Source organism: Miniopterus natalensis, chromosome 4 (assembly GCF_054644295.1).
Source record: "Miniopterus natalensis isolate mMinNat1 chromosome 4, mMinNat1.hap1, whole genome shotgun sequence".
NCBI classification, from domain to species: domain Eukaryota; kingdom Metazoa; phylum Chordata; class Mammalia; order Chiroptera; family Miniopteridae; genus Miniopterus; species Miniopterus natalensis.
The window spans coordinates 87,489,643-87,512,599 of NC_142084.1; the positions used below are offsets into that span (position 1 = coordinate 87,489,643).

The following is a 22,957-nucleotide window of genomic DNA, read 5'->3' on the forward strand; positions in this document are numbered from 1 at the left end:
CAAAGGGATTGAAAAGCACAGATGGGTAGTTAAAAAACAGTCACAGGGATGTAAAGTACAGCAAAGGAAATATAGTCAATATTACTGTGATAACTATATATAGTACTGGAAATTATTAGGGGAAAATTTTGTAGAATAAATGATTGTCTAACCACTATGCTGTACACCTGAAACATACAAAATCATATCGAATGTAAACTGTAACTGGAAAAATACCAAAACAAAGCAGAAAATGTTGGTATATTTAAAACTACTATTCCAATGTGGGCCTTGTGGCTGTCGTTGGGAGAGAGAGTGAAATGATCACTCTAGAAAGACCCAAATATCTGCACTGCATCTTGGGGTCTGGCAATACCTTTTTGTGTGGCCTTTGACAGCTTAATCAAAATTTCTGTGCCTCAGCTCCCCAGCCTATGAAACTAGGGTGAGAGAGTTAGCTTTGGGGAGTTCAGCAGATGGCTGGGATACTTCAATGTGTGGAGACCATGAAATTATCTTGAAAACATGAAATACCACAAAGATGTTCCCCGGGCGACTTTTCCCGGGTGAACTGTCAAGAGGTGCATGGCAGTCTGTGCAGTGGCCACGCACTTGGGCGCTGGAGTCAAAACTCCAGTGTCCAAATGGCCTCCCTCACTTCTTTCCACCTGGGTGGTTTAGGTCAGCGATTTACCTTGTCTACACCTCTTCTTACTTACCCAGAAAACAAGAATAATAACAGTCTCTAGTTCACACACTTATGAGAATCAAGTTAGATAAGTCAAGTGAAGCTTATAGGACAGTGCCTGCCACATAGTCAGCTTTTAATAACTGCTACCTGTTGTAACTGTGTGTGTGTGTGTGGGGGGGGGGGGGAGATAGTCTGTAGAAACACATTTTAAGAAGCTGAGTGGATCCCTAGAAGTCACTGGATATTTCCTGTCTACTCCCAACTCAAACTGGTTTTTTTTCTGCTATTCCCCTTTCATGTCCAAATTATTCTGTCAAAATGACCACTAGACCACCGCCACACATCTGTGGTTTGATAAAATGGGCCCACCAATCATTTTCGCCCACCTGAGGTTTGCACTTAAGCTAAGTGGCTCTCGTAGATTTATTTTCGCTTGCAATCTCTGCCAACATTTCATATAGCGACATGGTTTCCCTCATAAAGCCTCCCAGCCTAAAGGGACAATTGTGATTTAATGTCACAGGAACAACTTAAATAATTTTAAATATTTTTCTAATGTCTCTACAGTAAAGAATAAAATATGGCATTAGTCTGGCACCCCGGTACAATACACTTTTGCTAAATGTTGACAGTAAACTCCATCCATTCCTCTGCCTGAGTACATGGGCTTATTTCTTATGTACCTGGGGAGTCTGACAGGCATTTAGAATCCTGCTAAAGAATTTAAGGAGCTCAACTTGTTATGGAAGTAATGGGTTATACCAATATATTGGAAGAGTATATAAGATTATCTAAGAAAATCTTTTCATTATCTTGGAGTAGCAAAATATTATAAGAAAAGCACAATATCTACATGTAAGAAAGCAGAAGACCAGCTAATGAGATCCCATAAAGAGTGCCACTTCTCTATGATAAAATTCACCACAAACTATATGAAAAGACAAATGATGACCTGAGAGTCTTTGTAAATACAGGACGTAGGTTTACCTTCCTCAAATACAATGGATGCATTTGAAAAAGAAGAAAAAACAGCATAATTTTGTCCAAAAATCGACAGAAGAAAAATTTCAATATTTGATAAATATTTGAAGAAATGCCCTAATTGATTAGTGGTCAGAGGAAAATTCAGGTTAATTAGAGAAAACAATCTCTGTTGATCAGACTGGCAAAAATAAATGTAAATATGGATAAAACACATGATTTGAAAGCTCACAATTAACACAATTCTTTAGTGAGCAACATGATGTATCTATAAATATTTTAAATGGAAATATTCCTTTCAACCAATAATTCCAGTTCTATGAATTTAATATCCTACAGATCAGAAGTGAGCAAAGATAGGTGGGCAGAGCTTTTCACTGCTTCCCCTGAGTATGACAGTGAAAATTTAGAGAAGATCCAGAGGTTCATCAACAGGGTGATTATTTATGGCACATCTATATAATGCAATACTGTGTAAGTGTTGAAAAAGCGGGTTATGACTATTAGTACTGACATTGAAGGATGCCCATGATATGTACAGTACTGAGGGGGTGATTACAAAACAGTATGTACAGAAAAAAATCTAAAAGGGGTAAATAATCCATTAACACTGCTTATCCCTGGAGAGTAATAGGAAGGGGTGATAAAAATAATTACACTTTACTTTGTATATTTATATATCATGATCATATACAAATGTGATAATTTATATGTAAAATAAATGCGTTTTCTAATCCTGCAGCGGGCACTGACGGGTGCCGCTATGCTCCCTTTGTCCCTTGCCCTGTGAATTATTGCTTGGACGTATTTGCACACTGGTCCTCCCAGCAATGAATGTTAATTGTGTTGGAGGTGTTGGTATAACAGGTTTGTTCATCCCTGTGTGGGGCTTGCTGTGTCCTGACTTAGGACACAGGACAGGTGAGGTGCTAATACCACCGAATCTCCCTGGAACCAAAGGGCTGGGCTCCCTCACGCATTCCCCAGCCTCATGTCTCCTGTTTGCCATGCTGAGAAAGGGTCCTTTTACGCTGCTAGAGTAACCTGAAATCATTCTAAGCTTTATGTGTCAAAATATTCTTTGTCAAAACAAGTCCTTTGAAGGATTTCACAGAATCAAAGAGCACACGTATTAAAGTCATTGGTACCTTAGCTGCATGGAAAGTGTAGAGCATCTATACCACACAAAACGCATCTACTACCTAATGCCAACATCTGCTCATATTTTTCTGTTCATATTGAAATGGGTAATAAACCCCATGAAAGAGATATGAGCAACCCCATCTTTCATGTCAACCATTTTTCTTTAGGAAAGAACTATATAGTCAAAAAAAATGTATACTTCAACCTAGGAAGTCTAAAATAAAATGTAATATTACATAAGAAACTTAGATTAAATAAACTGTTAAACTACTAAAGAATAACACATCTAGAAATTTTTAAGTGCCACGCTTTTAAAAAATGAACCAGACAAAATTAAATCTGGGAATATATTAATATACAAATCCTAACAGCTTTAAGGATTTAATTTCAACTAAACCTTATAAAACTGGCACTGGCACAGGAGGCCAACAGCAGGTTTTAAAAGAGAAAGTCTAAAATGCTACTTGGTCAAAACACAGACAATAGAACTGTGATTTGGGATTACAAACTAAGTATATATATCTTTTGATTTAAAGTTGCTCCCAGTCCATGGGGTGCACACTTGCTGACCATAATTATAAGAATTCATGGGACAGTATGGAATAGTGGACAATTCTGTTTTCAATACATGTTCCTCTACCATGATTTTATTAGGTGCGTGTCACACAGATGCACTGCCTGCCCTTTGATTCCAAATCGTGAAACACATTTCAGGAACATTCAATAGAAAAGATTTTCAAAACATCATTCATGAAAGACGCCAATAGAAGAAGGCGTTAAAAATTAGTATGTTAATATATTAAAAATAACCATTTGGAGATGCAGTGTTCCACAAATTTATAACCTATGCACATTTTTTCAAACTGAGAGGTATAATTTGCTTGTGTTGCTGGCTTAGTATTTATTACACAAACCACATTTTCAGTGGCACAAATGTCTTTTGGAAATACGTAACATTCTTGATTAATTTTAACTCTAGAAGATAGATAACATGAGATATGTTGGCCATGATGCATTTAATCATTCTCATGCCATAAAACAATCTCCATAAAATCAGATAATGCTTTAAGATTTTTAAAAATTATTCTATTTTACTGCTGATTAAATAGAATAAAATTTAATGTGTCGCCGAATCGTTAGCCATGCTTAAATCGCAGTTTGTTTTCAATGGCAATGTGTTGATTAATTACTTTAGTAAAAATATATAATTTTGCTGAAAATGGAAATAAAATCACATATAATACCCACATGACACTACTTCACAGATATCAAGAGCTGCGCTACACTAGGAACTTCACCAAGTGCTTCCCGAGCTTACATTTCCGCAAATCCAAGATGAAGATAATATTAATACTAGTGGTGATTGATGACAACAACAACAATAATAACAACACCCCCTAATTTATAGGGTTGTTTTGACAATAAAATTAGGCAAAGTCCATAAAACACAGCATCTGACACATATTACTTGGCATTATTTTTCTTTTTGAAATAAAATTTCCATATGATAAACTTACAACCAATGTTTAAAACTAACAAGACAATTAATCCATTTTCATCATATTGGCCTTTACATAGTCAAATGCAAATATCCCCGTGTAGCCCTGCTCTTCTCCTCCTTGGAGTCAGCTCTGCTGAATTTTGTGTACACTCTGAAGAAAGTGAATTAAGTATTTGAATGGATCAATCTAACCATGAGAAATATCCAGACAAACCCAAGTTGAGGGACATCCTACGAACACTTGACTGGTGCTCTTCCAAAGTGCCAAGGTCATTTAGCAAAAAAGACAACCAAGAAGCTGCCCCACTAAACGGGACTAACAACGTGTAATGGTCAAAGGCAACATCTTGACTAGAAAAAGGCCCATAGTGCAAAAACGGTGAAATCTTAATAAAAACTAGTTTAGTAAATAGAATTTCACCAACATCAATCTCTTACAGTTTTGGTAAATGCATCATGGTATGGGAACTGTTAATATTAGGGGAAGCTTGGCGAAAACCCTGAGGGAACTCTGTACTATCTTTGTAACCTTTGTATAAATCTAAGGTTCTTCAAAATTTTAAAAAGGCTGAAGAAATTTGGGTGGAATTTGAGGGCTAATATTCTCCATAAATGACCAGGCCTTTCTATTAGTTTCTATTTCCTGTCTCCCAATCCTTTACACCCATCTTTTCTCCAAAACAGAAGGCTCCCAGTACTGTCCCAGACTCCACCATGTTCTTGCATCCACACCAGTGCTCCAAGGAACATGGTTAAGAATAGTATACCCACATTCAACCATCTGCATCTTCTCAGGTTGCAAATAAGTGTCAAAAATAGAAGATTTATGGTTTAGGGGCCATTGGTGTTGTCAGGCAGAATTCATTCCAGCTAAGTCTTAAGAGCACAACATCTTTTTATTACTCTAATAAATTAACCAGCAATGACAGTTTTGTGGCAATTGGGTTACATAAACTTCTTACCATAAAGACACATCATTAGGTTATATTTTTAAACTTCCATATGTCACCCAAAGTTAGGCAGAAAGAAACATTCAATGAAATCTTTATGACAGATTTTCTTAAATCCACCAGTTTTCCCATTTCTCCTGACATTTTGTTGAAATTTTAATACCCGACACTTTGGCATTTGACAGGTTTGCTTCCGCTAACTCTGTCAAGCAGGAGCATATGTTATAAAATGGCAAGCCAGGCCCCCCCCCCCCCTTTTATGGTGAGAATGGTGGGTCAATTTTGACAAGGCAGATTTTTAAAAATCTGTGATATCAAAGAAGCATTAGTAGGCTATACTCTCTGAAAAACAACTTTCTTTTAGTATCTTTTTTCACTGAGACATTCTCCTGGGGTGGAATGGTGGGGATCACAGGAAGTCCAATGTGAAGTAGTCTCGCAGGGTAGACAAAGGCCTTGTTCTATTTAAAATATAAAATTCTGAATTCTTATATGGCATAGAAAACTTAACATCACAGCCAACAGAGACTCTGTAGTATTAGCATTAGGAACCATGCCCAAAGAGAAAACCGGGATTGCATATTAAGAAATGCCTCTCAGAGCTATATTATGTGAGGCCTGAAAAGCAGCAACGTAAGTCAGTGGGAGGACAGGGCTACGGTTTGCATTTCATACTTGGCTCGTTTTTTAAACAAAGTGATCCTGGAGCAACCAAGTAAGAGGGGACAGTAGAGGCAAGTGGAAGAAAGGGGCACACAGAAGAAAGGGGCTCTGCTTTGTTTCAGAGCAAAGAAGGTCAAACGCATGTCTCACTTGTAGACTTTTCAAATCCATCTACCATAAATAACCGTTCTACGTAGCTAATGAAATCACAGTTCAATAAAATACCAGATTGACTCGAAAGAAAGACAGACAAAAAGAAGGGGAGGGGAGGGGAGGGGGGAGGGGGGAGGGGGGAGGGGAGGGGGGAGGGGAGGAAGGAAGGAAGGAAGGAAGGAAGGAAGGAAGGAAGGAAGGAAGGAAGGAAGGAAGGAAGGTCTCTTTGAGAACTCATGGACACAGACAACATGTGGTGATTGTGAGAATGCGGGGGCAAGTGGAGGTAAAAGAGGGTTTGGGGGGTAAAAGGTGATGAGAAAAGATAAAAAGAGAAATGTCTCTTTCTCTTCTACATGCAAGATCTAAGTAAACGTGTTTCACTATTTCTCCAATTAGAAATAACTGACGTACAGAACTTAGCTGAAGATAGCAACAAAATGAAATGGAAAGTTCTGCTCTTGCAGAGTCTAAAGGCAAGAAACGAGAGCAGAGACCACCAAACCGAGAGACTCAGCACTCACTGAGGGCTTATTAGTTGTCGCTATGGGACTGAACCACGTCCCCGCGTTAGGGAGCATCCCCGAGACCAAGCCTCCCTTCAGCCAGCAGCCCAGGACCACGGCAGTGGGACTGAGCGTTACTGGTGACGTCACTCGTGGTGCGCACAGTTAAGATGAGGTGTCCCTTGCTCGCACAGTATTAAGAATTCCAGGAGAGTGACGGCAGAGCAGTGCGCCAAGCAGGTGGCCCCTCTAATCCTGGGGCCCTACTTGCCGGCCCGGGTCTCAGGCCCATGGGGCCAACCCGGAGAGTCAAATTCCAGATGCAGAGACTGCTGTGCTCCAACTCCAGTTCTGTCACCCCCTCAGACACAAAAATATCCATCTAGGACCTTAACAAAAGCTCCGTGTGGTAGTGTGTACGGTTCCCTTTGCCCCTTCTTCATATGGAAGTGATCGGGCACCTAAATCAATGAGAATAACGGCGATGTTTTGTGTAAAAGGGCTGGTGACAATCTGGTCTACCTCCGCCAGTCTCTGAAGAACTTACTTGACGTCTGGCCCTGGTCAATGGCTCTGACTTGGGACTCGTGACCCCAAACACAATGCTCTTTAGTAACATCTTGGTGCAAGAGCGCTTGCTAAAGGCTCAGCTGCTGAGGAGCCAAGCAGCCTGGGGCCAGATTCTGAGTCCACTGCTCTGTGAATCCTTGGCAAAGCTGCTTAACTTCTCTGTGCTTCAGTTTCCTCATCTGCAAACAGGTTCGCTAACAGTGCTTTGCAGGATTCAACCAAACATCTCATACAACTAATTTGTAACAGCGTCTGTCGTACAGAGGATGTTTTAATAAGTGTTAGCGATTCATATTTTATGTTTCACCTCTAAAACCCCCTTTTTGGAAACTCTATGGAAAATCATATTGATTGGGAGGTGAAATGAAAACTAAATTAGAGAGTTAATTGGGTCTATAGCTAGTTGAAGAAATATAAAACAAATTTGTATTAATGAACTGATGTGCATGTGGTATGGATCTTGTATATTCTAATTTTTTACTAACGGTTTAGATAAAAACATATGTGATGTGGTTATAAAATTTGTTAATGAAACAATTCTAGGAGGAATTTTTTTTTTTTTTAAGAATCAGATGCAGAAATGACTGACAGAAGGAATAAAGTAAGATGAGGCAGAGATCCACTGCAAATAAATGGAGAGAAAAAGGTTAATCATGCAAAACAGAAGCATGATAATGCCAGATGGCTCTTTTAATATGAAATAAAATATATTTTGAGGTAAAAAATATTACCAGAGATAAAGAACGACACTTCATAATAATAAAAGGGAAAATGCATCAGAAATGCGTAACAATGACCAATGTTATGCCACAAACAATAGTTGTGAGATGCATGAAGCAAACATTTACAGAATTAAAGCAAGAAAGAAAAATGACAAATATACTGTGCTTCAGAAATTGTCCAATTTTTGGTTTTATTTTTGAGTTATAGATGCACATAATGATTTACCCAAAACCCTTAATCTATCAGAAGTGAGGTCTGGCAAAGTGACAGCTGAGAAGAGCCCTGTGAGGAAGCGGAGGACACACCGAGCCTGAGTAAACTCCATCCACTTGTCCTGGGGAAGGAGCTCGGCCTGGCCCACTGGGACGCCAGTGCGCTCGGGCAGAGTGATTAGAGGGGCCGAAGGCCGCTCCCTGCTCCAGGACTGTCATTCATCTACTTGCAGTGGAGAATCGGGCAGATTATCTGGACTTTTCTTTCTGGAAAACCTGATAAAGCATTCTCATTGTCTCAGATTGTCCAGAGGAGAGAGATGGTTAAGATGAAGATCACAACCCCCTTTTGCTTATAATAAATCCTTTCCTGGGCTCTTGAACAAGTATTTTTTATATAACGTTCTCTCAACTCTTTTCATGGTTTCCCAGGCCCAGTAAGGTATCAGTAAAAATGTGTTTAATTGGAACACGAGCTACAGTTTGAAGTTCTGCTCCCGAGCTTGCTTTGTTTTTAACTAAACGGATGAGCATGAACAGCATGGTTAAACCGCCAGGCTTTGTGATTAGACTTTCTGGATTAAATGGATTCCAATCTCATTGCTTTTAAAGGTGTGTTTTAACCCTCAGTTTCCCATTGATAAAATAGGGGTGACATTGTATCTACCCAAGGAACTGTTGTGAAGGGTAAGTAAGATTATAATTAAAACGCTCAGCACAAACTGGTATTACATTGGAAATACTTGTTCAAATCTTAAAAGGGTAATTTTGTTAAACTTTAAGAGACATTCCACTAATATATCTTCACAAACAGAAAACTGTAGCCAGTTAGTACGACCTTTTTTTTTTTTTTTTTTACTTAAGGCTCTAGGAAGGTAAGGTAAAATTGGAAAGATATATTCAAGTAAAAACTTTTTTTTGCCTATACAGGTAATTTATACATGCTCATACATTAAGTGATTCTGATACAATTATAATTCAGAACAGCCACAGTTACTCAACTCAAGGCCAGCTCATCCTTAATGTATTTTTCCCAATTCTGTCCACAACCCTTACCACTTGGCAGTAAATTTAATTAAGTTTAGACTAAAGAAGTACTTTAGGTCAGAGGTTTAAGTACAAACAAAATGCTTCTGAGTATATATCCATAATAAGTATTTATTTCCAAAAGGGGTAAAAAGGGGCATTTGAAATCAATTAATCTGACAATAAGAGTGACTTTCTTTTAGTGAGAAATAAATCTTTTAAAAAAATTCCTGTTTATCAGAAAAAATTTTAGATAAAGTGACCAGCAATGGTTTAAAAGATTCTTTTTTTTTTTTTTAATCCCTACCCAAGGATATGCTTTTATTGATTTTCAAGAGAGAGTAAGGGAGAGAGACAGGGATTGATCAGTTGCCTCCAACATGCACCCTGACCAGGGATCAAGCCCGTAACCTAGGTAAGTGCCCTGACTGGGAATCGAACCTGCAACCCTTTGGTGGACGGGACAATGCTCCAACCAACCGAGTCACTTGATCAGGGTGGTTTAGAGAGTCTTGGTGCATTTATGGATGTTGCGATATCAAGATACACATACCAACAGAGTATAAAGACTCCCTTACTTACAGGGACCAAAGGGGACTAGAAGAGCTTCCTACTCTAAAACAGCTTCACAGCTTAATGCCCAGCTCCACCACTAGTGCTCGTGTGACTGTAGCATCAGCTTTCCTGGCACAGTAGTTACCCCTACCCACAGGGGGTATGTTCCAAGACCCCTTGTGAATGCCCGAGACCGTGCAGGGTACTGAATATACTATGATTTTCCTATTCAGACACACCTGTGATAAAGTTTAATTTGTAAATTAGGTACCGTAAAATAACTAATAACGAGATAAAGCGACTATAACAATACAAGTTAGGTGGATGTGGTCTCTCTCAGAACACCAGCATGAATTTCCATTTCCTTTGCTATTTCATGGGTAGATTTGTTCTTACCATAGATCTGAGCAATTTCAGCAGACGAAGTTTTTTTCTTTCCTTATTAAGTCAAGAACTTTCATCTTTTTGCTTAAAGGGAACACTTTGTGGATTCTCTAGGGCGTGTCTGAATTGCCAGCATCACTATGCTTGCACTTAAGTGAAACAAGTTACTTGGACACAAGCAAGTCGGACCAAGACAATGGCTCTGATAACCAAGACAGCAACCAAGTGCCTAACTAAATGGTAGTTACTATTATCGATGGTGGTGACCATGACAATAAATATAATAATCATGACACTGGCTCCAATGGGGGTGTGAACAGGGGTAGACAGAAGGCTATCGTGAAGAAAGAGGTGTGTGACCTACAGAACTGAATGAGCAGTATCGAAAGCCCCCTGAAAGGAAGAATCTTCAAGTGGCAACACAGGGAGCTAGGTTCATGGTCAGAAAAATCAGTCTGAGCTGCAATTCACGGGGCTGTAACTATCAAACCCAAACAGCGTGGGGCTCCTGGAAATGCTTCAGGGAGGTCTGTGGGTGTATTTACACCTCTGGCGTCTGATGTTCACAGCAGGTTTCACAACGTGGTCTCTGGCAATCAGTAAAAATACTAAAAATGCACTCAATTAGGATCGAGAATAAGAGGAAGCCTAGCCAGGAAGAGAGAGCTTTTGCAGGATGATGGTAGCATTGGCACTTTTCCTGAGCCTAAAGGAAAACCAAGTAAACAAGTGTGCATTCCAACCCCCCACCCCCATGGGGTTTGCCATAGAAAAATGTATAATAATACACTGAGCGCTTAAACTGTATTTTGAACTTTCAAAGAAGGGGAAAAAATGATGTATTAGCCACATAAAGGAAGGTGGACATCAACCTCAGAAAGGAAAACAGATGCGATGTGAGTTTCTGAGCAGGGCCTCATCCAACAGTCCTCAGGGACTTGAGAGCTCATCTAGTCTGTAGGAAAATGCTTTACCTTAAGAAGCCCTAATGGGGACCGGTTTCCTTGTAGCTGCTCCCTGATGCTCTCGGAGCTGCAGCTGAGCCTGTGCAGCACATGGGCGGGGGGCTGAGGTTCCCGGGCGGGGGGCTCGGAATTGCCTTGCCAGCTAAGTACAGGCGCGGGGGGGAAGCCAGTGCCTCAGTGTACCTGGGTTTTTGCATAATGTTTATACTGATGTCCTTTCAATGTTACAGGGAAAAATCCAATAAGGGGTTGCGTCTGCTGCAAAAAGATTTCTCTCTAAATTCTCTGTATCTAAAACTCTAGATTCCAAAGGTATCTGTTGATTCAAGCGAAAGCCTGGATCACTGCCAGGATCACACAGTCCACCCACCTTCTACCCTTTGGCCAGTGGTCGCTCTAGTACACAAGCTCACTTCATAACTTCTTTAGGGTGAAATAAATATCACTAATCTGGAAGATAAAAATCTACACATTTTAGTTCAGAGCCATGGCAGGTAGACATCGAAGGTCTATCTAGTGGAACTGCAGAAAGAGAAAATAAAGGCTACGAAAGAGAAAACTGAAAATGTGAATTAAAAAAAAGATTGCTCTTTACTGGGGGGAGGGACTGTAGAGGTCATGATTTCCATTTTTCATACTCAATATCAAGATGAACCCTTTATAACCAAGCCACTTTCTAATGATGGAAGTAATTGTAAGGACTGAAGTCTTAAAGTCCAGAGATACATGAAGTCACAAATAATATCTGCATGAGGTGCCAGAGGTTCCAAATACATATCCTGGCGCCTACCTATGGTCAGGAGGGACTAAAAATAGTTAAATGAAGATCATGTTCCAACAAGGCATCTCCACGCAGCAAGGATGGGCAGACAAACACAGCACTAGATGCAATTTAAGAAAGTATCAAAATAGGACAATACAGCAGTGCAAATTAAATTTGTATGCAGTGACACCGGGGACATTTGCAATGTGTTTTGCTTTTCTCTCAGTAAATAATTATGACTGAGCTTCACTGCAATGTCACAGGAATAGTTTTCTAACTCAAAATAATTCACGTACTGGTGGTTTCACTGTTTAGCACCACCACTACCTGCACAGGAACAGGCACCTTCTCTTCTGTTGTGATTTTTCTTGTTTTTGTTTTTTCAATCCTCACCTGAGGGTATTTTTCCATTGATTTTTAGAGAGAGTGGGAAGAAGGGAGGGGGAGAGACAGAGAGAAACATAGATGTGAAAGAAGGGGAGAGAGAGAGAAAAGAAAACATAGATGTGAGAGAGGGGGAGAGAGAGAGAGAAACATAGATGTGAGAGAGACACATCAATTGGTTGCCTCTGGCACATGCCCCGACTGCGGTGGGGATGGAATCTGTAGCCCAAGTATGTGACCTTGACCAGGAATTGAACCCGAGACCCTTCGGTGTGTGGTCTGACGCTCTAACCACTGAGCCAAACCAGCCAGGGCCTGTTGTGATGCTTCTTAAAGCCTTAAGGAGAGCAATAGCCTCAGCGGGTTCTAGGCTTTTGGAAATACAAGAATACGTGGGGGCTCCAGCCTCATTTCTCACAGACACAACTGTAAAATGTAGTACTGTCAGGAAAATCTGAGAAAAGAAAGATTGCTAGATAAGTAGCAACGCACCATCAGTAACACACACACACACTGTTCTAGTTAAAATCTTAGCGGAGATGTGATTTTTCCTCTTTTCTTAAATAGCGTTGTTCCCAGAGGCATATGCACGCATACGGGTTCTGCACCCTCGTATAAACCAGCGCTTGGCTAATCATCTTCTAACTAAAGTCCCACACATTCTGCTGGTGCCAAGTAACCATCAACCCAGAGCTCCTTAGAATTCACATAATCTCATCACGCGCCCAGTGCAAGAATTCCTTCATTCCCAGAAAGTGCTTTTTTATATTACACAGCAACCTACAGGATTTTTCACCAGCTGTAATTGCCATGACTTAAAAAAAAAATAGTTCAGCCCCAAATTGCCTTTTGGCATCTTTTACCATTAGCCTAGTTTTGCCCTTAGGGGAGACATAGTCCGCTCTCTTAAGAGGAAATTCTGTAGTTATTTGAAAATAGCTATTCCATTAAATAGTACCCCCTTCCTTCTTGTGCCTCCCTTTCTCAAGGTAAATGCACCCCTTTTCCCACTCATTTCTTCTACTGGTTCTTCATACTCCATGGTTTATGAATCATTTATGTTTTGGTTTTCTGATTGCTAAATATCCCTCCTAAAATGTTATGACTCTAATTGAGCACAGCCTTGCAGGTCTAATCTGATAATGATGATAACATGCTATCATGATAACAGCTGCTACTATGGAAACATCAGCACCAAGCGCTGCACACAGATCTCCGTCTTGTTTATCCCATTGTCTGTCAGGTATGGCAACACTGCAGAGATGAGACCACAGCTTAAAAGGGCTAAGTGGCCTGTTTAGTCAGCGTGAGCATCCCATGCCAGGCAGCTGCTGTAGTCCGCGAATGTCCCTCATCCACTAGACCACAGCAGCTCAAAGCCGGAGCTGTCCCGCCTCCTCTCTGACGGGTATTTTGAATCCACCAACGTACTCTAAGCTGCCATCAGCTTCCACTTGGGGAGGAAAGGACCACACTGCATTCTTGATTCCTCTAAGTTCCTGTATGTATCTCTACTGACACCCTGACCAGCAGATAGCTTCCACTGGATCTGAGACATATTAACCTGGTGCCATAGCAAATTTGGTCGAAACCTCAAGCTGCTTAAATGTATCGATCTATATTGACCTATTTAATAAGGATTATTTGGGATGAAATTGCAGAGAAGAAAATAGAGGCTTTATTCTATCAATAATTTAACGGCAAGTTGTTTTTGTAGGATGTCAACATTTGAATTCCGTAAGACAGCAAGCACATTTCTATTTCTGGTTCTAAAGCATGGCGAACCTCTCTAGAAAGAAGAGACGCCTGTGCCAACGCACTCTCATGCCCCCAGGGACCTTTGCTACCCTGGTCATAGGAGCTTTAGATCATCAGCAGGTGATCAGTCTTTTTTGGCCAGTTTAGATGTTAACAAAACCCCAAATGGACTGTCCTTTCATTTCATCCAAGTACAGATGTCAAAGACCTTGCTTTTAAATACCCCTCTTTGGATTTTGACGCTATGAATTCTTTTCCCTTTGGCTAAAGTAAAATAAATTAACAGCAACTACTACTGTAGGCACAGCTGAGAAGTAGATGACCCTTCAGATAATGAGACTTAATTGGGATGTAAATACAAGGGCTGGAAGGAGACCTACAAAGGTTGAGAAGGGCAGCGCAGTGCTTCGGGCCTCTTCTTGGCTGGAAATACTAGATCTCACAATTAGAGCCAATCCTGGCACTATGGGACTTTTAAATATAATAATCAAAATTAGTGTTAGAGTAATAACTACTAATTACTAAAGTTGCTATTTATTAGATGTCTGCCATGTTACAAGCAAAGTGCTAGATTCTTAATCCATATTAGTTCGTATTAGGTCGTTTAATCTTCATAACTTTGCGTGATGGACAATATTATCCTCATGTCAGGACACCGAGGCTCAGCTAAGTAGGATGGCCTTCCCAGTGTCGGGCAGGGAATCAGGGGCTGTGAGAGGCCAGCAAGAGCTGGTTTCGGATGCAGCCACAAAGGGCAGTGGTAGGATGTTTCTTAAAGGATCTAGAAAGACCTAGGAGGATTTCAGGGGGGGGAATCCTAAAAGGAGGTGCCTCATGGGCTGTCTCAGTGACACTTGACATAGCCCTGAGAAGCTGCCTATGAAAGAGCTGTGGAGAAAGTTCTACGCCCTCTGATTCAACGTAGAGAGTGCACCAAGGCTGGGAATGACCGAGAAAGCCAAGGACATTGGGAGTGACAGCATTAATCTTACTCTCTGACACACCCAGGCTCTCCACTCCGACTCACCAGAGATGGGCTGTGACAAAAGCACACAAACCAATGAGAAAAAAGGAACTTTGGTGTTTGTAGCGGGAACAGCCTGTTAATGGGTCCTGTTGTGAGAATTCCATATGCCCTTTTTGACAAGCAGTGCACCTGTCCCAAGAGGAGCTCAAGACTGTATGACAGCCCAGCCCGTCTCTTCCGAGGAGGGGAGAGGGGTCCCGCATAATTAGTAGCCGATACTGATATTGGACAGCTGATCTGGCTCAGAATATCACAGAGTAGCCCCCTAACTATTCCCATTTCAAAGATCTGGGACACTCCCTGTACCCTCCTTTCACTTCTGGATGGAATATACTAAGCAGCCTTGCCATACGATGGGATGTTGTTTCCTCGACATGATTTGAACTTTATGTATTTTTAGAAAGAGATAAATCTTTGACTTGCCCTAAAAGTGTTAGGACCCTCTTAATACTGTTAAGTACTAGTATACACAAAGGCACACCTGGGACAATTCATTATTTCTTTAAAAGACTTCATCTTACTCCTAAATAGCAAGAACCTTCAAATGAACCTTATAGAGGCTGGCACATAACTTTGTTGTCATTGGTACTTTGAAGGTGGTATTTCCCTGGAAATATAGGTGAGTATCCCAGTATCCCTTTTCCAATCTGACTGAAAGAGTCAGAGAAAGATATAGACAAGATATATGCCTGGATATCGTATATAAGTTTTATTTCCTGCATGTTATCAGGGCCCATGTAGTTCAGAAAATCCGACTGATTCCATAAAACTCCACTCCTCTAAACCCAAGGAAAGTTTTGACATATGCGCAGTTCACTGCCTTTCTAGAACCATCAGCTCTTTATTTCAAGATTTACTCTTGTTTAAGATCTGACTAAACTAAATTTTCATCTTGACAGCACTTTTTACCAATGGGATTTTTACATTCTTATATATATTTATTTAAACGAAACCTATCGCCCTCAGCATAATAAAGGAAGGCAGGGATATTGTCTACTTTGGTTCACCATTCTATCTTTAGAACTTATTACAATGCCTCGTAAATAATCAGTGATCAATAAATATTTAATGAGAGCGTAGACTCTTGAGTAAAGCAATGCATGAATGAGCCAACAATGAGCTCAGGTCAACCTTTCTCCACTTCAAGCTGCCCTGAAGCAAGTTATATTATCCTTCCTAAAAAGGAAACCAGCACACTGACTGTTGTAAGCAGACGAGGTGACAAAGGTTTAGCAGTGCCACTATTAGGGTCGAATGCATTTGAGAGGAGCAAGAAAGGGAAGGAAAGAGGGAAGAAGAAAATTAAGTAGAAGAGAGGAGAGGCAGGGAGAGGAGGGGGGCTGCAGAAGGAAGGAGGGGGAATGGGCGCCTATCGTTTACTTAACAGGATGGAGTAAATGAACACGGCAGAACATCAAGGATCAACTTCAGAGCTGGCTGTTCAAAGGATGGGATCCAAATTTCAATACGCTTGTAATAACTGGGCCTGGATAGCGGGTGTTTCATTTTCTAGAACAATGATTTGCTGTCTAAAGAAATATGATTAAGCCTAAATTTTTTTTGAGGACAGGCTATTTTCGTGATTTTTAGAACAGTGATCTTCCTGTTAATCTGGTCTCTCCAAAATCAGTGGCTTTACAACTATCAGTTCCCACATCAGCTCAGAGCCACTGTGCCCCTCAGTGACCACATCATCTTGAGGATGTCGCTTTCTTTCTTTGAGTCTGTTTCCCTAGTTGTAAAAACAGGAATATTAACATCTACCCTATACACTTTAAGCTATAAATGCTTACAGGAGACAAAGAAGGTCATTATATAGTAATAAAGGGGTCAATTTATCAAGAAGATATAACAACCATAAATATTGATGCCCCCATACTGGAGCACCTAAATATATAAAGCAAATAATAACAGAACTAAAAGGAGAAATAAACAGCAATACAATAATAGTTGGGAGCTTTAATACCCCACTCTCAACAATGGATAAATCATCCAGACAGAGAATCAATAGTAAAGAGCAGATTTGAACAACACTATAGACCAGTGATTTTCAATCTTCTCCATCTCATGGAACACATAAACTAAGTACTAAAATTCTGCGGCACACCAAAAAACATATTTTTTTGCCCATCTGATCAAAAAAAGGTCTAATTTTAATCCATTCACACTGGACAACTATTGTTGTATTGGTTGCCATTTTTCTTTGACAATCTAAGGAATAAGAAGTCAGTGCCCCTGACTAGTCAGTGCCCAGTCACAGCACACTGGTTGGAAATCGCTGCTGTAGACCAAATAGATCTAACAGACACATGCAGAACAGTCTATCCAACAGCAACAGAATAAACATTCTTCTTAAGCACATATGGGACATTTTCTAGAACCAGTCACATGGTAAGCCACAAAAAGAAGTCTCAAAAATTGAGACACACAGACCAATGAAACAGAGTTGAGAGCTCAGAAATAAACCCTCACATATATAGTCAAATAATATTTGAAAAGGGAGCCAAGAATACCTAATGGAGAAAAGATAGTCTTTTCAGTAAATGGTGTTAGGGAAACTGAATATCCACATGCAAAAGAATTAAATTAGAAGCCTATCTTAAACCACTCACAAAAATTTACTTGAAATGAATTAAAGACTTCAATGCAAAACCTGAAACTATAAAACTCCTAGAAGAAAACATAGGGGACGGGCTCCTCAACATTGGTCTTGGCAATTATGTTTTGGATGTAACACCGGGAATGGGAGAAAAATATTTGCAAAACAAATATTCAAAATATATAATGAACTCATACAACTCAATAGCAAAAACCAAATAACCCAATGTATAAATAGGCACCAAACAGACATTTTTCCAAAGGAGATATACAAATGGCCAACAAGTACATGAAAAGGTGCTCAACATCACTAATCATTAGGGAAATTCAAATAAAAACCATGATGAGATATCACCTTACACCTGTTGGAATGGCTACCATAAAAAAGACAGGAGATAACAAATGCTGGTGAGGGTGATATGACATCAGTGCCAGTGTTTTAACCATGTGCAATAACGATTATTAAAATTCCAGTCAAATTCTACCACAAAAAATTCTCTTACTGTAAAAATTCATGAGTGGTACTCAGTCATATATTTTTTTCAAAATATCCTTACATCAACAATTTGAAACAACTAGATTTTAGACTTTCAAGAACATTATTCTGCACTCTAAACTGTATTATTAGTTATGAAACTGCAAAGTTAATCCCAAAGATATTTACATAAAAAATAATCATAACAATCCCATAGAGCAATTTTATTAAGTAGTTCTGCATGGCAAAAATCTAGAGTGAAAATAATGATTTGGAAATATGAGTATGAAATCAGGTTCTTCAAAAAAATGTGTGTAAATTTAATTATCCCTGGAAGCTATTTTTTGAATTGGGCAAAAATACCCATGATGTGTCATGAAAGCTGTATTTCTGCTCAGAGCGGTGATTTAGAGTCACGCTGCCTGTCACAGCGAGAGCTCCTGACACAGGCTGAGAGTGTCCGCGCAGCAGTGAAGTTGCTCATTACCTAGAATTCTCCATATAAAATTGTCAGCTTACAATTGTTTGGTGGGATGAGGTATGAACACTGTACAAAGCACTGCCAGAGAAAAGAGATTCGAAATTCTATTCCACTTCAAAGGACCTCCCTGAATGACCTCTGGAACGGAGATGGGTTTTGAAATCAACGTTGTACCTACCCAACAGAGTAGGTGACTGAATCGCCAAGGACACAAACTATGGCCTAGAAATGCAACAACACTGCAAAACAGGTCAGCGCAGGAAAGAGAACAGACACACATATACACCCATCTTGCTCACCAGACGGCCTTCAGCAAGAATATAGAATAAATTTTGACACTGAAAATAGTTCCTGGGGGAAAACAACCAACCACTCCACCAATGCACATTCTGCAAATGTTCTGGCTATTCCAGGAGGCCACACTTATTTTGCAACCGAAAAGTGGTAACGCTTACGAGAGGCAGAAATAATTCAGATACCTTGTGTCCCCCTGCCGCCTTCACCTAGTGTCCCAAGCCTGGTGTAGCTGCTTGCACCAATATTGTACTTTAAATGACTAGAATAACCCTTGGTTTTCTTCCAGGCTCTTAGCATCTTCCTTTTAGTGCTAGATTACTTCTCCCTTTCACATCTCTCCCAGGGTTTCGGGACAAGACTGAGAGGATGGCAGCACCCTGGAGGGAAGGGACCGGGTGTGCCAGCAGAACCTTTGCAGGACCTGTGGTCTGGAGAACCTTAAAGCGGGGCTCCGTCCAGCCGGATTCGCAGAACAACTTACAGCTTTCGATTTCCAAGGTGCAGTTCTGCTCGTCCAGCGGGTACCGCCGCAGGTCCATCATGCAGGCGGCTGTGGTTGTGATTCTAGAAGAGAAATAACAGTGATACAGGCTGTCAGCTGGTCCAGGGCTAGAGTTGGAAAAATTAAGTCCAAGAATCAAAGAAGACAGAACCGGGCCTCTAGGAGACTGATTTAGCCAAAGCTCTAATGAAACAGAGTACCGCGAACTGGGGTAACCGCTTTCCCGCACAAGCCTTGTGCTGATTTATAAAATAAAGAGACTGGACCAAATCAGTATTTTCCCAAAGTGTGGTCCACGACCTTCCTGTACCAAAATCACCTTGGAGTGTTTGATAGACAGGAGGTTCCCATGCTCCAGAATGTGATGGGGTTGGGGTGAGACAGTCCCAGGACTCCTATTCCATGAGCATCACAGGCGAGTTAGAATATCAACATATATATTCTTCTTCCATTCCCATGTCTTCTCCTCCCTTTCTCAAGACCCTAAAATCTAATCTGCAGTCAGTTTTGGCTCTGAGCCATCATTCTGGCCTTTCAACGCATAGTACAGTACTTTGCAAGTGCTTCAATACAACACACAGCCTTCCATCTGTCACCAGAATGGCTCCGTCCTGAGCGATCTGATATTCTCATGACCTGTTACAGAGCTTTCTCCTTTGGGCTGTAGAGCTATTTATTTAGAACAGTTGGTTCTTCTATTATTTTATCAGAGAGAAAATAATATGTCCCTTTAATGTCTTTGTATTTCTCTGTCATCATTTTTCAATCATCTCTCTGCAAAAGGAGCCAAAAAACATATAGTCCTAAATGATTTATCAATATGTGTTTTCTGAGGCAGAGCATAAGGTGATGAAAAACACACAAGTCTTAGAGCGCAGCAGACACAGGTATGAATTCTAACTACCTCACTGACTGATCCACATCAAGATGGTTAGTAGCCCCTAACCTGCCTTAGTTTTTTGTCAGTAAAAAGATGGATATTATGAACAACAATAATAATAATTACATAACAGGGTTTCTGTAAGAATTGATACAATAATTTACATAAAGAATATAAATGAGTAGATGACACATAATAGGCCCTTTAAAAATATGTATCTGTTGAAGATAACTGAGAGTAGAAACTGATGTTGAATTTGACCAACTCTGGCTGACTCTACTCTGAGGGGCGTTCTACTGTGTTTTGGGAACAGAGAAATAAGATGCAGGGAAAAACAGTCCATAGCTAGACCTTTTTCATCAAAAGGTCGTGGACAGAACTGAGACAAGTAAACCAGGTGGACTGAGTCTATGGAATTCCTCACTTAGGTGCATGAGTCCCACTCCTCAGTCATGGGATGAAAATACAGTAGTGTCCCCTTATCTATGGCTCCACTTTCTGTGGTTTCAGTTACCTGCATTCAACCATGCTCTAAAAATTAAATGGAAAATTTCAGAAATAGACTATCCATAAGTTTTAAATTGCGTGATGTTCTCAGCGGGATGAATCGCACCCTGCCGCCCCCATCCTGCCGGGGATGGGAATCCTCCCGTGTCCAGCATCTGCCCAGTGCAGACGCTCCCTGCCCCTTACTCAATCACTGTCGTGGTTATCAGACTGGCCTGTCATGGTATCACAGTTCTTGTGTTCAAGTCGCTTTTATTTTACTTCACACTGGCCCCAAAGTGCAAAAGGAATGATGCTGGCTATCAGGTATGCCACAGAGAAGCCGTGAAATGCTTCTTTTAAGTGAACAGGTGCATATATACAGGGAAAAACAGTATCTATAGGGTTTGGTACTGTCTGTGGTTTCAGGCACCCACTGGGGGTCTTGGAACATATCCCTGCAGATAAGGGGACCTACTGTGAGTGATTAACTTGATATAAGTCGTTCGTGCTTCTTTAGTTTGATTTCTGCTGCACTGGCGCTGTGCTGTTAATGTTTCTTTTCCTTCTAGGGCCGGCGTTCAACCTCCATCCCTTCCTTTCCTTCCTTGAGACGTGCTGGCTACTCTGCCCAGCTCCTTTCCACCTCCGCTGCCTCCCTCCGGGTCTAGAGCCCTATCACTTGCCTCCGAGTAGCTACAGCAGCCTGGTCTCCCAGCCTCTCCATCTGCCCCCTACTCTCCATGTCCACACAATAGTCAGAGTGCTTTAAAACACGGATCAGATTTTATCACCACTCTGCTTAAAAAATTTAGTGGCTCTTCCAATAAAATCCAAAGTCTTGGCTGTGGCCTACAGTGCCCTGAATAATCTGATCCTTCCTTCCCAATATTATCTCATACCAAGTCCTCACTCACTATCTTCTAGCCTTTGCACTGGTTCCTTCTGCTTAGTATGTGTGTCCCTGTGATCCTTCCACTCCAAAATCACCTCCTCTGAGAGGCTCGTCCCCAGGGACACCCAAAGTGGTTGGCAGAACTAATGCTTCATCTTGTCTTCTTCCTTCAAGCAATGATCACAATCGGAAATTATCTGGCTTATTTTTTAAAGAACCATTTATCATTATAAACATTTTATTTGGAGGATTATTTTATTGCATTATTTCTCTAATTTTTAACTTAAAATTATAGTGTGTCTTAGGTTTTAGTGATTCTTTTAATATTTTTAATAGTACATAAATTTTAATCCATTTAATTAACACTATATAGTACCAGAGCTGATCTTATTTTCAATCTGTTTGTTTCAGCTTTCAAAGGGTTTTTTCAAATTCTTAAATTCTATAAAAATTACCATTCACATTTCAATCCTTTCTCTGGGTTAAAAAAATAATTTGGGGGGCTATGTGGTATTGGGTGAGTTTCTCACTAGTCCACTGATTTTTTTTTTTTTGACATGTGGATACAGCCTGAATTGCAACTAACATATAGGAACTTATATTATGCAGAAGAGAAATTTCCAAAGGAAATGAAATTAGGTCCATTATAAGCATATTAAACATCCATACTATTTACATAAAATAGCAGAAATAATCCCTGTCTTAAGATACTAGAGAAAATTAACTTCATCTGATAGAATAATCACAAAGGACATAAAAGGTACAAGAGCACACACCCAATAAAAAAGGAGGGAGCCATAAACAGACGCCCGGCTGTGTAAATGAAGTGAAGTTTGCGTTCGTTACTATAGGCTGCAGTTCACACTTTCTGCTGATACATATTCATGGCAACTAACATCTGTGAGCTAGTGCTATGAAAAAGAAAAATAAATTGATTAGTGATATCGCAGAAGCAATGACTTTCTACTCTTGTTTTAAAAATAAAGAAGAAGAAAGCTTTTTTTCACATAAACACCACTCATTTACACCAGTGTTTTATATTTTTAATGGGGTAATATACTTCATAAAGCTAAGAAAGTATATAAAAGTTTTCTAGTCCATGCTTATGAGGCATTTGTGTCTCCTTCTGGTTTAAAGCAGAAACTCTGTAGCCAAGGTAATCCATTTGGAATCTTGATCATATAGAACCGGATGAGTGACCTGGGGCAAGTGACTTAGATTCTCTAACACTTGGTTACCCTGAAAAACTTGAATTAAATATTTGCCTTCATAATTTGTTGTGAAATGACAGTGGTAGAAAGAGATCTGTAATTCACAAAATGTTCTGTAACTTTTGTGATTACTGCCTGCTAATGAGCAGATGCAGTGACAACTCATTTGACCAGGGGCTCTTTGGTAGTACACATATG

General features: G+C 40.2%; 1 protein-coding gene across 2 annotated transcripts in view; it reads right to left on the bottom strand.

Moving 5' to 3' along the window:
- The window catches only part of GABRB2 (gamma-aminobutyric acid type A receptor subunit beta2), a 175,985-nt gene that overhangs the window by 68,827 nt on the left and 84,201 nt on the right, over window positions 1-22,957 (bottom strand). For both annotated transcript variants that reach the window (XM_016214008.2, XM_016214007.2), the window contains exon 5: window positions 19,267-19,349. In XM_016214008.2, coding sequence (XP_016069494.1) covers window positions 19,267-19,349 — 83 coding nt within the window. The remainder of the gene's footprint in view (window positions 1-19,266; window positions 19,350-22,957) is intronic.